At 40.9% G+C, this 15,485-nt stretch overlaps 1 protein-coding gene across 2 annotated transcripts in view; it reads left to right on the top strand.

Annotated features, from left to right (window-relative positions):
- The window catches only part of CDC42 (cell division cycle 42), a 39,102-nt gene extending 24,393 nt beyond the window's left edge, over positions 1-14,709 (top strand). The window contains exons 3-6 of one of the 2 annotated variants that reach the window (XM_084787938.1): positions 2,237-2,309; positions 5,516-5,625; positions 5,719-5,916; positions 13,220-14,709. In XM_084787938.1, coding sequence (XP_084644064.1) covers positions 2,237-2,309; positions 5,516-5,625; positions 5,719-5,916; positions 13,220-13,309 — 471 coding nt within the window. In that variant the 3' untranslated portion in view covers positions 13,310-14,709. Of the gene's footprint in view, positions 1-2,236; positions 2,310-5,515; positions 5,626-5,718; positions 5,917-11,822; positions 12,010-13,219 lie in introns of those variants that run through there. The other variant, XM_084787939.1, reaches the window with a different exon arrangement.
- The last annotated feature ends 776 nt before the right edge of the window (positions 14,710-15,485 follow it).

Raw genomic sequence — 15,485 nt, 5'->3', positions numbered from 1 at the left:
GGTCAAAAAGTCTGGATCTGTTACACAGAGAAACTCTGCAGAAAGAGTCTGGAGTCTTAGGTTAATTTTCAGAGACACAGATAGGGTTATCAGATTAACATATTGATAGTTATATTTATTTGGAAGTGTTAGCTTGTATGATGGCACAGCTAATGGCTAAGACTACACGAAAAAAGAAGATGAAGTTTCTTTGAGGGGGTGAAAATTTAAAAATGTGGTTTGGTAATGAAACTATGTTTTTTGAGTTGGCCTGTTAACCAGAAGATGTTTTGAAGTGACAAGGGGCTTTATGAGATGTGATATGGATTGTGTCTCCAAAGTGAGACAGCCATTGGGAATTTTGTGTCCTGAGTTTTTACTTGTAAACACGATTTCCAAGTCTTTCATTACTTTATTTGATGTGATGTATTGAAAACAAGCTTCTTAGTAGTGTGTGTGTGTGTGTGTGTGTGTGTGTGTGTGTGTGTAAAAAGAATAGCAGTGCAGTAAATTTTTAAATGGGCATGTTTGAGTAAATAGGCCAAAGTAAATTATATATGTATGATGTCTGTGTTGGCAGGGAAATAGATTTGGTACACGGTTCATATTTATGCCCATCTGTGGGCTGAGTTACCAGTAAGAGAACAGAGATTAGATAGAGCTCAAGGATTAGACACATCAACTTTTCTTCCATGGGAGAGAAAGTTCAGGTCCAACTTGCAGATGAGACTTGAAATCTCATCAGAAGCTTTTCTCATGGCTTTTTTCTCCTTTTTTTTTCTTTTTTCTTTTTCTTTTCTTTTCTTTTCTTTTCTTTCTTTCTTTCTTTTTTCTTTTTTTTTTTGAGACTGGGTCTCATTGTGTAGCCCCAGCCTTCCTGGAACTTTCTGTGTAGACCAGGCTGGCCTTAAACTCATAGAGGTCTGCCAGTGCTTTCTGATTCTGATTTTCTCTCCCCCTCCCCCTTTTTTTCCTGAGGCAAGATTTCACTACGTTGTTTGTTGTTCATGTTAGTTTCCAGGGCTCAAGTGATCTTTCTGTCTTAGCCTCTCAGTGACTAGGATTGACGCTATCCAACACTCCTAGCACATTTCTGTTTTTTTTTCTTTAATTAATTATTTTATTGATTAAAAAATTATTTATTATGTATACAGTGTTCTGCCTGCAGGCCAGAAGAGGGCATCAGATCTCATTATAGATGGTTGTCAGGTCCCAAGTGATTGCTGGGAATTGAACTCAGGAACTTTGGAAGAGCAGAGAGTGCTCTTAATCTTTGAGCATCTCTCCAGATCCTATTTTATTAATTTTTAATTGTGTTGTGTATGATGTCCACATGAGTGCAAGTGCCCTGAGGCCAGAAGTGTTAGATTCCCCTGGAGTGGGGGTTACAGGTTGTTATGAGTCTTCTCATGTGGGTGCTGAGAACTGAATGCAGTCCTTTGAAAGAACAGTATAAGTTCTTAACCACTGTCATCTTTCCAGCAGAGTTTCAGTTCTGAATTAAAAGGAACTGTCTGTGAATAAATAGTTTATTAGAAATCAGGTTGGCCATCATTGAAGAATAGCACTGCCCTAAATTTTTTTTAGACTCGAAGGGGATTTTTTATTTTTTGGTTTTTTCCAGACAGGGTTTCTCTGTGTAGCCTTTGCTTTCCTGGACTCGCTTTGTAGACCAGGCTGGCCTTGAACTCACAGTGATCCACCTGCCTCTGCCTCCTGAGTGCTGGGATTAAAGGTATCCCAGAGTGTCCTCAGAGTCATTAAGTAAGTCAGAATGACCTTGATCTTTTTTTTTTTCCTTCTTCTGTCTCTACCTCCTCTATGCTGGGATTATGAGGTGTTTCACTCTACCCATTTACTTATTTTTTAAGCTGACTTATTTTCATTTAGTAAAATGCTTCATTCAAAAGCTTCTCAATACTAATAATTGTCAGAAAGAGTGAATATCTTTACTGCCCAACCCCATTGCAGAGGTTTGGAAGGGCCCTCTCTAGTCAGTGGCCTGGTTTCTGTGATATCACTTATTATGTGTTTCCTTATGTAGTAGACTGGAGTCAGATAGACATCTCAGGACACAGTCTCATATTTTTCCAAGAACCATTCCATTCATGCTAGGACATAGCTGGCAGGATTGGTTACATAAAAAGAAATGGACTAAGGGAAGATCAATATCTTTCTTAGGAAGGAAATAAGTGGCTAGGAATTGTACTATTTCACCCACTAACAATGTTACATTTCTTCTTTTTTTTTTCTGTAGGTTTTTGACAACTATGCAGTCACAGTTATGATTGGTGGAGAGCCATATACTCTTGGACTTTTTGATACTGCAGGTGAAAATTTATGTCTCAATATTTTGATCTGTAACAGTTGCTGCTACTGGATGTCTTTTGGACACCATGAAATTAGTATATTAGTAATTCACTTACCTTTCCTTAATAGCTATCAGGGTTGAATATAATGGTGGTTGTTGGCATGGTGGCACACTCTTCTAATCCGAACACTCAGGAGGCAAAGGCAGTCTGTGAGTGTAAGGCCAGTCTAGTCAACATAGTGAATTCCAGGCCAGCTAGGGCTGTAGAGAGACCCTGTCCCATACTGTAACAACCCCCCCCCCCCCACACACACACACCCTGGGCGGATGGGTGGTATGGAAGAGATACAAATACAGTCAGAGCATCCTTAGGTAAATCGCAGTGGTTTGGGAGGCTGGAAAGAGACTAAGGGAATGAGCTCAGAAAACATGTCTGCTGGTCCCTCAAGTCCTTGATCTCACAGCTGGGGACTAGGGAGGTAACATAGTCTGTAGCATACCCCTTGCACACATGAGGCCCTGGGTTCAATCCCTAGCATTACCACATAAATTTGGTATAGCTGTAATCACTGCAGTCCTGGGTAGAATTAGGAGGATCAAGGTCTTACTTTTATAGAAAATTCAAGGCTAGGCTGGACTACATAAGACCTCGGAATGAAATAGTCTCAGTTTTCTAAATATGACCAAGGTTGTAGACTTGGTATTTATTAGCATTGTCCTTTTGTTAGAAGATTTATATAGTATATTTTGTCTGTATAATGCATGTGTAAAGAGTGTCTTATACATAAACCACATCTAGCCGAGAGTGCTGCTTCTTTGTTAGCTATCCAAATTATTTTCAACTTTTTGGTTTTTTTTTTTTTTTTCAAGACAAGGCTTCTCTGTGTAATAGCCCTGGCTATTCTGGAACTCACTCTGAAGACGAGGCTGGCCTCAAACTCTAGCGATCCTCCTGCCTCTGCCTCCCTGAGTGCTGGGATTAAAGGAGTGCACTACCACACCCCACTTTCAACTTGTTTTGAACACTAGATACCTATCTTATTTTTCTCTGTGTAGAAAGTCCTCTGCCTTTTTCTTCTTTTGTGGTTCTCCTGCCCCCCCCTCCCCCCATGGTTTTTCTGTGTAGCCTTGGCTGTCCTGGACTTGCTTTGTAGACCAAGCTGGCCTCGAACTCAAGGTATGCGCCACCATGTCCAGCATCTGCCTTTTTAAAAAAAAAATTGATCTTTTTGTAATTTGATTGACCATTAGGAGTTCTCTAGATCTTAATATCTCATCTAGATCATAACTTTTTTTTTGGAGGCAGAGTCTTACTGTATAGGTGTTTTGCCTATATGTCTATCTTTGCATTACATGCATGCGGTGCCTGTGGAGGGCTAAAGAGGGTGTTGTATCCTCTGGCATTGGAGTTAAAAATGGTTGTGAGGGCTGGAGAGATGGCTCAGAGGTTAAGAGCGTGGCCTGCTCTTCCAAAGGTCCTGAGTTCAATTCCCAGCAACCACATGATGGCTCACAACCATCTACAATGAGATCTGGTGCCCTCTTCTGGTGTACATGCAGGCAAAATACTGTGTATATATGATAAATAAATAAATCTTTAAAAAAAAATGGTTGTGAGTTGTCATGTGGGTGTTGGGCACCAAATCCCCAGCCCCTTTTATTAAGTTTTGAAATAATGAAATAGGGTGTTCTAGCATTGACTGTGTAGGTTGCTGTGGGTGGAGTTCACAGTATTTATTTATTTTTTTATTTTTGATATTTTGAGTCACTCTGTGTGTATAAACATGGGATATCTTTTCATTTCTTAGGGCTTCTTTACTTCCAGCAGTTTTTACCATTTTTATTTGTGAATCTTTCGCCTTCCAGGCTAATTCCTAAGTATTTTATTCTTTTTATATATCCACTGATTATTGACAAGTTCATTTTTTCTAGGTCTTTTCAGTTACATGCACGTGTGGACCAAACATAGGACCAAGTTGGTAGTCCTTAGGGATAGTGGATGGCTTCAGTAGAATGTTTTCTTAGGTGATTTCACTGATTGTTACATAGTCAGAAGTAGTGTTGATTTTTTTTTTTTAAACCTACTAGTAGAATTAGCACAGAGAGTATTGTTCAAACAGCATATTACCAAGCCTTACCTTTGATTAGGTAAATTGCTTTATGGCTAGTATGCTAAGGGCTGCACACTTGATATGTTGATATATCTGTAATTTCTCTTCTTTATTCTTCTTGGAAACAAGAATCTTACTATGTAGTTTTGGCTGGCTTGGAGGTTGCTTTGGTCTCTAACTTGTGGTTATTCTCTTGCCTCTGTCTCCTGAGTACTGGGTTTATGGGCATGGCCCACTATCTCCGTGCTTTTTGTTTTTTCTTTTAAATTACACTTATTTATGTGGAAGCACATGCCACAGCATGTGTATATGGAAATCAAGAGGATAACTTGGAGTGGTTCTTTCCCCCTGTGTCCCCCCTCTCCAGCCTCTCCCCCCCAGCCCCCAGCCAGGGCTTTAATGTGGTATGGGGATTGAACCCAAGACTCTATGCATGCTAGGTAATCACTCTATGTACTAAAGAGCTATAGCCTTAGCCTTGACCTGTGATTTTTTTTTTTTGTTTGTTTGTTTGTTTTGTTTTGAGACAGGGTTTTTCTGAATAGCCTTGGCTGTCTTGGACTCACTTTGTAGACCAGGCTGGCCTTGAACTCACAACAATCTGCCTGCCTCTGCATCCCAAGTGCTGGTATTGCAGATGTGAGCCATCATGCCCGGCTTTGACCTGTGATTTGTATTCATTTACTTAGACCTGTGATTTTTTGTTTTCAAACTCACAGCAATCAACCTGCCTCTGCCTCCTGAGTGCTGAGACTAAAGGCGGGTGCCACCATGCTCGGCTCTTAGACCTGTGGTTTAAAAAAAAAAAAAGATTTACTTATATATGTACATTGGTGTTCTTCCTGCTTGTATGTGTCTGTAAGGACGTCAGATCCCCTGGAACTGGAGTTACAGTAAGAGCTGCCATGTGGGTGCTGGCAGTTGAACCTGGATTCTTTGGAAGAGCAGCCAGTGCTCTTAACTACTGAGCCATCTCTCCAGCCCTTAGACCTGTGATTTTATTTATTTTTTATTTTTATTTACTTATTTATTTTATTTTATTTTTCAGACCTGTGATTTTAATGTCATAAAAATAGCAAATTTTAGTTGCTGACCGCTCTAACTTTTTCTTTAGGGCAAGAGGATTATGACAGACTACGACCACTGAGTTATCCACAAACAGATGTTTTTCTAGTGTGTTTTTCAGTGGTCTCTCCATCCTCATTTGAAAATGTGAAAGAAAAGGTGAGTCAAACTCTTCCTCCTTGAAGCCTACACAGAAGTTCTGTTGCCCTGAGGCTTGTGGATTAACAAAAGCATTTTAAAACCTCCTTTTAGTGGGTGCCTGAGATAACTCATCACTGTCCAAAGACTCCTTTCTTGCTCGTTGGGACCCAAATTGATCTCAGAGACGACCCCTCTACTATTGAGAAACTTGCCAAGAACAAACAGAAGCCTATCACTCCAGAGACTGCTGAAAAGCTGGCAAGGGATTTGAAGGCTGTCAAGTATGTGGAGTGCTCCGCCCTCACACAGGTAAGGCTCTAAATCCCAGGTCTCTGTAGTTGATTGTTTTAAGCATTAGGACACAGAGGCTCTTTTCCCTATGTGTACTGTGTGAGTGCAGTTCTGCAGAGTGTCTAACATGAGAGGGCTATGAGGGAGAGTACAGCCAGAGGCTTCTGGAGAATTTAGAGCAGAGAGAGAGAGAAAATAGTAGACAGAACATGGCCTATAAGACTGTGAAAAAAGAAGAAAAGGGAGTGGGGGGAGCAAGGGAGGGCTGAAATAAATGAAAATAGCTGAAATAGAATTGGAAGGTCATGAGAAAATGGGGGTGGGGGAAGAGAAGCTTCTGAGTTGGAGAAATTTAGGGTATGGAGTCTGGTGAGCAGAGCTAGGATGCTGGCATGGACTCTGAAGTGGGTACTTGTGCTACTGAGGCCAGCCTGAGGTTGGTATGCTAATAGGCATCATAGGTAGCCATTTATCTCTTCTGCCAGTGATAAGGAAATGGCTTCCTGAGGGGTGGGGCCTTTTGTGGAACTGTCAGATTTTGGGCCTGACATTCCAGTCTTTTGTTTATGATAAGGGCAATGTAATCTCTTCTGTAACTGCTTCTTAGCTGAAATTAGGAATTTGTTGTCAGGGCTCAGGAAGGCTGAAATGCCCATTTAAGGTTGGGGGTTGGGGAAGGCTAGACTGCTTTGAGCAGTCTGGAATGCTGGTCCAAAGCCAGGGCTCAAGTTGGAAGTTCTATTGGAGGATATGGTTTACGTCAGCGTTCAGTAAGTACAGGGCTTACTGTTTCTGAAGGACCACCTGAGGCTGGCATGTTTGGAGCAGTTTGCATTCTGCAGTTGATTGGAATTCTGTGGGGACTGATACAGACTAAAAACAGAATATAAAGATAAGGGGCTTACAGGAAGATCTTTATTTGGATATACACTCGAAACTTCCAGGCCTGTGGTCCTGGTAGTCGGGGGAAGGAGTCCCAAGACCAGGGGAAGGAGAGAGCCCACCCCCAGGGATAGGTAGCAGGCAGGTAAGCTTAATCTGTTGATTGACAGGGCTAATCTGGAGTCTGTTTGACTTGTGACAGGTGTATCTAAGTCTCAACTCCCTAAAGCTTATATGAGTTTTTAAAGTTTACAAAAAAATAAAAGTTTTAGATAAATGAGCATTACTATTTGTAGTCTGCACTGAAATCCTCATTGAAGAAAAAGCAGTTAACAAGTGTCTGTAAGCCAAAGATGTTTTCAGCACATTGAGAAATACTTTTATTTTTGGCAGGGGGAGGGGAGGGCTGGAGACAAGGTTTTTCTGTACGGCACTGGCTGTTTTGGACTCAATAGACCAGCCTGGCCTTGAACTCACAGAGCTCAACCTGCCCCTGCCTCCATGTGTTAAAGAAGAAATATGTGCTACACAACATGCATGATAAGAGATTTATTGTAGACAGGAAGAAGGGAGAGAGGAAAGAGGGGGAGGGACGTCCCAGGGGGAGAGAGAGATACAGAGTAAGAGAGGGAGAAGGTGGCAGGTCAGCTCCTTTTATATCCTGGGTCCCTGGTACATCTAGTGGTGGGCTGTGATGATGTCAGATTGCTAAGCTACTGAGTATGCTACCACCCTGAGTGCTGGGGTTACAGGCATGTGCCACCACTGCCCAACCAGTGAGAAGCACTTTGTAGTTTATATTTAGAAAACAACCAAAAGAAGTTTAAAAAAAATTTGAGCCTGATATAATAATGGTAGTCAGTGCTTTAGTAGGGCTACATTAATAGGTTATCAGAACTCCATTGATTGCTACAACTTTGAAATTTTGAAGTAGCATAGTGAGAAGGAAAGAAATCCAAAACATTTCCACTTTTCACATACCTTAAATCACTTTCTCAGACCTTTACAATTTAGCAAATTCCTTTCTTATGGACTGTCACAACTTAGTTAAGCACTAACAACCTTGGGCCTTTTAAACTTGCACTAACACACTTTAAATTGCCTTCTTAGACCTTCACAAATTACATACTCTTTCATATCCTCAGACTTTACAACTTGTATTTAACTGGAGTTAACAGGAGTTGTGAATTACCTGTAGTGGGTGCTGGGAATGCAACTCCAGTTTTCTGGAAGAGAAGCAAACACTATTAGCTGCTGAGCCATGTCTCTAGCTCTCCTTTTCTATATAGCCTGGGCTGACCTTGTACTTGTTTTGTAGCCCAGGCTACAGTGTGTGGTTTGTAGCAGTCCTGCTTCAGGGTCTTGAAATCCTGGGTTATAGGATTGCAGCACCAAGCCTGGCTCTACAGAGGTGTATTTAGCGGTAATGCCCAGGAAGAGCATGTCTTCAGTATGTTTTGTGAGAGGACTGTGTGTATGGAAAGTTTTGTTAGTCTCTTACAGGTCTGGCATTGCTTACCTCCGATGTTGTACTTCTGCTGAATGATTTGGAGTGGTCCAGGTGGTGTTAGTAAGCCTTCAAGTGAGGTCCAGATAAGGGGCAGACTAATAAGCGGGCTGCCTGCCTGCCTGCCTGCCTTCTTTCCTTCCCTCCTTTATATTTTTTTGTATTTATATAATTAAAATTTTTTTCTTTATTACTAATTCTGACAAATACCACACAATCTCTAGGGTCATTCAACTGACACCGAGAATTAGGCATAATATTTGAGGCTCTGTAGGCTACTGTTGCCATAGTCCTCAGTCATATGTTATATATTATCTTCAGTCCTGTGTTTCTAAGGGTATTGTTTTCCTTATGTTTTTTTTCTCTAGCCATTTTTGAGCAATGTGTTTGGAAGTCCTCTTGGAGCTGAGTTCAGGGAGCAGTAACAGCCATCATGCTTGTACATTTCACTCTTCTGTAGATTTATGGTATTGTGCCTTAGTTCCTTATCCTTTTGCTCTAGCAAAATACCCTGGCGAAAGCAACTTAAGCCGGGTGTGGTGGCGCACGCCTTTAATCTTAGCACTCGGGAGGCAGAGGCAGGTAGATCGTTGTGAGTTTGAGGCCACCCTGGTCTACAAAGTGAGTCTAGGACAGCCAAGGCTACACAGAGAAACCCTGTCTCGGGAAAAAACAAAAAGCAAACAAACAAACAACAACAACAAAAAGCAACTTAAAGGAGATAGGTTTATTCATGCTCAGAGTTTAAAGTACTGTCAGGTAGCAGGAGCTTAAGCAGCTGGTCACATTGCATCCAGTCAACAAGTAAATGTATGCTAGTGCTAAGTTGACTTACCCAGCTCCAAATCCTCTGTCCCACCCACAGCTAAAATAGATCTTCCCACATCAACCAGTGTAATCAAGTTCATCCCTGCTCACCGTACATTGCCCATTCCTGGTTTTACATGTGGTTCTAGGAACAAAGGAAAGAATTTTGGAAATAATTAACATTGTACTCACTGATCTACATGCCTAATGAAAATAGGGGTTACTAATATATTAATTCAGTTTAAAAAAAAAGATTTATTATGTATACAACGTTTTGCCTGCATGTACAACTGCAGGCCAGAAGAGGGCACCAGATGTTGTGAGCCACCATCCTGGTTGCTGGGATTTGAACTCAGGACTTTTGGAAGAGCAGGCAGTGCTCTTAACCATTGAGCCATTTCTCCAGATCCTAGCATACAGTTTTTAATATTGTTGGGTTCTTGATCAAGTACATGTCAGTAGTATATGTATAACTATGCACAGTTAAGATTTTCATGAGGGATTTAGTGTATGGAAGACTGGATATATAATTTAAGCTCCCAGCTTTTTGCTTGATTGTATATTTAAACATAATGCTTTTATGCTTGACTAGATTCTGCAAGATAACTTTTAAGGCCTAATTTCTTAGTCCACCTCCTCCTAGCTCAGCTTAGTTGATCTCGGTGGAGAAGCTAATACTCAAAGCTTCACAAGAGCTGGGCAGTGGTGGCTCATGCCTTTAATATGAGCACTTGAAAAACAAAACAAAACAAGACGCTTCACAAGAATGTAACCTCTTTTTACAGCACAGACTGAGACAATAACCAAATAGTGCCTTAAGTGAAGGCAGCGTGGGGTGTATGTAGTAGGGAGGCAGGAGAAAGTATGTATCTGAGGCATGTTCTCTGATCTTTAGATATGGGGATGCTTTGGAGAAATAGAGTTAAAAGTAGGCCATGTGGACCCAGTTCAAGGTCACTGGCGAAGCTTGTTTTAGACAGTTGGATGCTGTATGTAAGATCTCCAGAGTGTGAGCAGATTATTGAGTCATTAGAACTTGAAGCATGGGGAGTTAATATAGGAGGAACATCTTTTTTTCCAGATTCTGAAATTAGAAGTCAGAGATAGAAAATTGGATTTGTGGTTATGTGTATAAGTTAAAAATTCTGTTGGTTGATTCCTCTATAACTAAATAACAAGATAGTAGTAAAGCCAAGGTTAAACTTGTTTCATAAAATACTTGCTTATCTTTTCCCAAAGTAAATACACAAGAAAGGATTGTCTTTATTATTTAAAAAAAAAAAAGAGTTTTAAAATTTAAATTAAATTAAATTTAAATTAAACAAACAAAACTAAAAAACCAGGTTTCACTGACAGGCTGACTTTAAGCTCAGGATTTTCCTGCGTGCTCAGATTAAGCCACCACGCCCGGCGGGGTTCTTTCTTCAATGGAAGGAACTATGTGTTAGTAACCGGGCACTAACAGTATACCCGACTTTATCAGTCCTCTTCCCGTTTACAGTTTTTACAAAGTATTTCCCCCACCCTATTCATTTACCTGTGAGTGTTCCTACAGATGCATGGATAGGCTGCAGAGGTACTTTAGCATTAGTGTAATGTTTCTCCTGGGAAAAGGGTGTAAAAGAGAAACTGTTGAAACCTCATTTTCTGATTACTATCTCACTTATTTATATCAAATGGACCATGTGTGTATGTTTCCTCTGGGGTGTAGGGTACAAGAAGGGCAACGCCTGTGCTAGTCCAGTGGCTGACACCATTGGGCTGTGCTCTAGGATTTGGGGAACAGGTAAAACTGCTCTGAGTGGTGAACCTATGGGCTCAGGGGTAGGCCATCTGTCTGGGCTCCGAGTTCCACTGTTGTGAATCACAGTATCCTTGGAGTTTCTGGTGGAGCTGTAAGTGTATTTCTAGTCTAGTCCCTATAGATGTGAGAATGTTGTGTTTCCATTCCATGCTACATGTGCTGGACCCATCCAGACATCTGAAAGCATGGGGCTGCTTGCTGACTCTCATTCTGAGACCCCGTTCTCTGTTTCCTTATGACTTGGGTGGTGGTTCCTTGCTCTAGCAACATGGCTCAGTATCCGATGTGCATGCTGTTTCTGGGGTCCATTACTTACAGTGGCTGCTACTGCTGCACAGGGAGTACTCCAGAGTGGCTGGGAAACTGGTTTACTAAATCCTGATTAATCCCATCCAGATATGTCACCCAACCTAGAAACATGGAGCATGCCTGTTAGTCGCTGTTTGTGCCCTTCAGTTATTCAGGGGCTGAATTCACAAAAGTCTGGGATTCTAATAGATTTATTTCCAAAATATGTATGTCATCATCATCAGTAGAGTAGTAATGTTGGAGGAATCTCACTTTTCTAACACATCTATCTTGTGTTTATATATTTCTATCTTGTGTTTACATATTTTTTTTCTCTTGGGATTTTACACCAAAATATAATATTAGATTTCAGTATGTGATTCTTTTAGACGTTAACATACTGCATTTTTCATTAATTTTTTCCCTTGCTTGGTTAACTTTTTTGAGGTGAAATTTCTGTCCAGTTATCTACCCTCTCAATGCTTTCTAACCTAAGAATGAACATTCTAGTGTCTCCTTTCCTTAAGCACATTGCTTCTGTGAATTCAGCTCTTAATCCAGACTGCTATTGTAACTGCTAGTCTCTCTAATCCTCTAACCTGCCTGCTATTCTCTCTCCTCCCCTCTGTCTTGTAGAGAGGTCTGAAGAATGTGTTTGATGAGGCTATCCTAGCTGCCCTCGAGCCTCCGGAAACTCAACCCAAAAGGAAGTGCTGTATATTCTAAACTGTTTTCTCCTTCCCCTCTTTGCTGCTGCTTCTTGTCCCACTACTGTAGAAAGATCATTTAAAACAAAGGAATAAAACCATCCTGTTTGAAAGCCTCTGCGTCTCCTTACTCAACACCTTAGAGCAAACTCTGTATTCATTTTTGATCAGAATGCAATATCTTAGAATATTTTTTTTGTGTGTGATCAGTAGTCACATTAGACTTGTTTAACTTTCTGCTGCTTGAGTTGCCTGATGCTCAGAGCTTTTGGTTTGAATAATTATTGCAAAAGGGAATGTGGTCTGGCATTAAGAATGATGTCTTTTTGGAGAAAATAAGAGTCTCAACACTTCTAGGTGTTAGTTCTAGATGGAGAAAGTATCGCTAAACACCATTTTACTCTTACTGATTGTTAATTGTAATTGCATGACAAACTATGAAAAAGGTTGACTTGCTAGTAGAGTGTAATGGGGAAGGGAGGATTCTCTTATGGTTTTCCTGTGTGCAGTGAAACTTTTGTGTTGCTCTTGCTTTGGCTGCTTGTGCTGTAGGTGGAGTGTTTGTCATTCTGGGATGGGGAAGGTATCCATGTATCTGCTTATTGCTTAATGAGTTCATTGTTACACATTATCTCCTAATCCTAGCATCCATTTAACAATTGATTTAAGGTTTGCTGATGTTGAAATGTAAAGCTACTGCCTTTATATTTTCCTGCTTTTGATTCTATTGTTGTGAGGGAAACATACAATTGTGGTTATCTTTACATTTTGAAATTAAAAATATACAATTGTTTGTATAAATGCCTGGTGAAGCTTTATTCCTGTTGCACTGACTGGCTCTAACTTTAGTTTTGTATCAGGTACCAACCCCTGCTTCCTTGAATCCCCTTGGCTCTGTCTAATTAGTGGGATAAAGGGTATTCAAAGTCAATATATTTATAGCTGCCATACCCTTGCTGCCCACTCCCTGCCTTTCATAGAACATGGATGCCACTGCCCAGGTGTTTTCTCTGTTTTACATGCTGCTGCTCTACATCACACAACTCATTGAATGAGCAAATGACATGTGCTTGTTTGCTTCTTGTGACGTTATCTCAGAGGACCACTCACGAGTATCTGCTCATCTGTGCCAGCATTGCTGAATCTCTCCTGTACTCTGACAAGACAGAAGTGGGTGAAGCAAGATTATTAGGTTGAGTTTCAGGGCTATTAATGTTTGTTTCTTTGCCCACGGTTTCTGAGGTTTGACTGTTTTAAACATGAACTCCAGCTCTGTTGTCATACCAAAAATCAGATTGCCCATTTCTTCTTTCTACCCCTTTTCAGAAAGGCCTAAAGAATGTGTTTGATGAAGCAATATTGGCTGCCCTGGAGCCTCCAGAACCCAAGAAGAGCCGCAGGTGTGTGCTGCTATGAACGCCTCTCCAGAGCCCTTTCTGCACAGCTGGTGTTGTCATCATACTAAAAGCAATGTTTAAATCAAACTAAAGATTAAAAATTAAAATTCGTTTCTGCAATAATGACAAACGCCCTGCACCTACCCACATGCACTCATGTGAGACAAGGTCCATTGGTATGGTCCCCTTGCCCTCCCAGTAATAGTTAATTTTAAATAATTGTGTATTGTCTGAAAAGTGATGAGTGCTAGTTTTTGTTTCCTTGTTTAAAACAACAACAAAAATCCCCACAAATGTTTTGTTTTGTTTAAAAGCAAGGCATGCTTGTGATGACTGTAACAGACTAATTTCGAATTGTCAGAGCTGCTCCCTGGTGCCATTTTGGAGAGTAATCTGGGGCATCTTAGTGTCTTTTGTTTTTGTTTTGCTTTTTATTCCCCAACCCTTCTCTCCTTTTGGGGTGTGTGTGGGGTTGTTTCTTAGTCTTGTATTTTGAAATTTGTTAACCAGAGGACAGCCCATGGGGGAGGAGGGCAGGTTATTTCCACATTCCACCCTCTAGGTCTACTTTAGCAAATCTGTCCCCACCTGGTGCTCTTAGGAAGGAGTATAGAAATGCCTCATTTAACACCACACTCCTTCTTGAAAGTTGCCTTTTCTCTCCACCCTTAAGTGGATCCAGTCTTTGATGAAACTCATGAAGGTGGGTGGAAGCTGTGTTGCCCTCTTTCTAGGATGCACTCTACATGTGACTGTGACTTTCAAGGGCATTTATTTGCCATTTGCTGATTTGGGGAGGAGGGATAATATCTAACTAGTTTCATTGATAAATGAAAAAAAGTATTGCACCTTTTGAAATACACCAAATGGATTGAGTTCCTAATTAAAAAAGTTCTTTTGCCCTGTCAGTCATTTTCTTTATGCTTAGCATAGATTTACAACTCACTGTGTAGTGTTCCTAGATTCAGCTGAAGACCTGGTACCTCGGGTTCCTTAGGGGATGGTGCTAGAAGACACATGGTCACTGATGATTGCCATCTCCTTTCAGGTGATGAGGTTACAAGCCTGCTTCATTAAGAAGCTATGAGCATGTGGGGTGGGGAGCATACTTTTAACTAACATGGGGACCAGTCAGGGCTATCCCCCTTTCTTTTTCTTCCATGCCTATGAGGAACCCTTGAACAACCGGCCGAAGCTCTCTCAAGAAAAATGGCGAGAGCCTCATGACTCTTCATAAGTGTTAATAGAGACTTTATCAGATTATTTTGTTTGCAGGTTCCAGTTTTTAAAATGTTTAGGTAATCTCCTTCCCCAGTCTTGATCTTGTGGATTCGTTAGTGCCGAACCATTGCTTTCTTGTGTCTCAACTTTGTATATGAATTCTTTTCAGATGTATTAAACAAACAAAACCCTTCACAAGCCAGCCTGAAGGTTGTTATTTTCCCTCCGCCTCTTACTTTTCAGGTGTTTAGAAGTGAGGATGTGACTCTTACAGGGCATCAACATCTAACAAATTTTGGGATAAAAATTTAAAGCTTTATTTTTGTTTTCTGGCATTAAGCTTGAGTTGTTTCCTTCCATGTGTTTAAGTTTATGCCTTCTTCCCTAAACTTGACAGCTAGCTCTGACGCTCCTCACTGTGTATGCTGAGTAGGGCAGAGTAGTTGTCAGTGCAGAAGTATGGGTGGAGCTCTGAGCTCCTGGAAGGCAACACTAGCCTACTCCTGTAGTGCATGGGAAAGCAAGCCACCTGCCCCAGCCTGCCTGCCTTGGTGTTTTCATATTTGATTACTTAAAGTACAACTTGTATAGCTGGGTGTGGTGGCGCACACCTTTAATCCCAGCACTCAGGAGGCAGAGGCAGGTGGATCTCTGAGTTGGAAGCCAGCTGGTCTACAAAGAGTCCAGGACAGCTGAGGCTGTTACACAGAGAAACCCCGTCTTGAAAAAACAAAAACAAAACAAAAACCAGTACAACTTGTGTAGTGAAATCTTAGTTTTCCAGGCGTTTCTAAAATGCAGCCAGATTTGAGAATCACTGCTCCTAGGTTGTTTTTTTCTCACCTATTAACAAAATTTGTTTTGTCAATATGATTCACTTTCTTTGGTTGGCAAGAATGATGTGTCTACCTTAATTGCATTATACTGATTGTATGAGAAGCTTAGGACATTAATTTAGTTCAACGTAGTCTCAG

Source organism: Acomys minous (assembly GCF_964271855.1).
Source record: "Acomys minous genome assembly, chromosome: 6".
NCBI lineage: Eukaryota > Metazoa > Chordata > Mammalia > Rodentia > Muridae > Acomys > Acomys minous.
The sequence above is the reverse complement of the archived record's forward strand: the minus strand, read 5'-3'. Positions and strand labels throughout refer to the sequence as shown.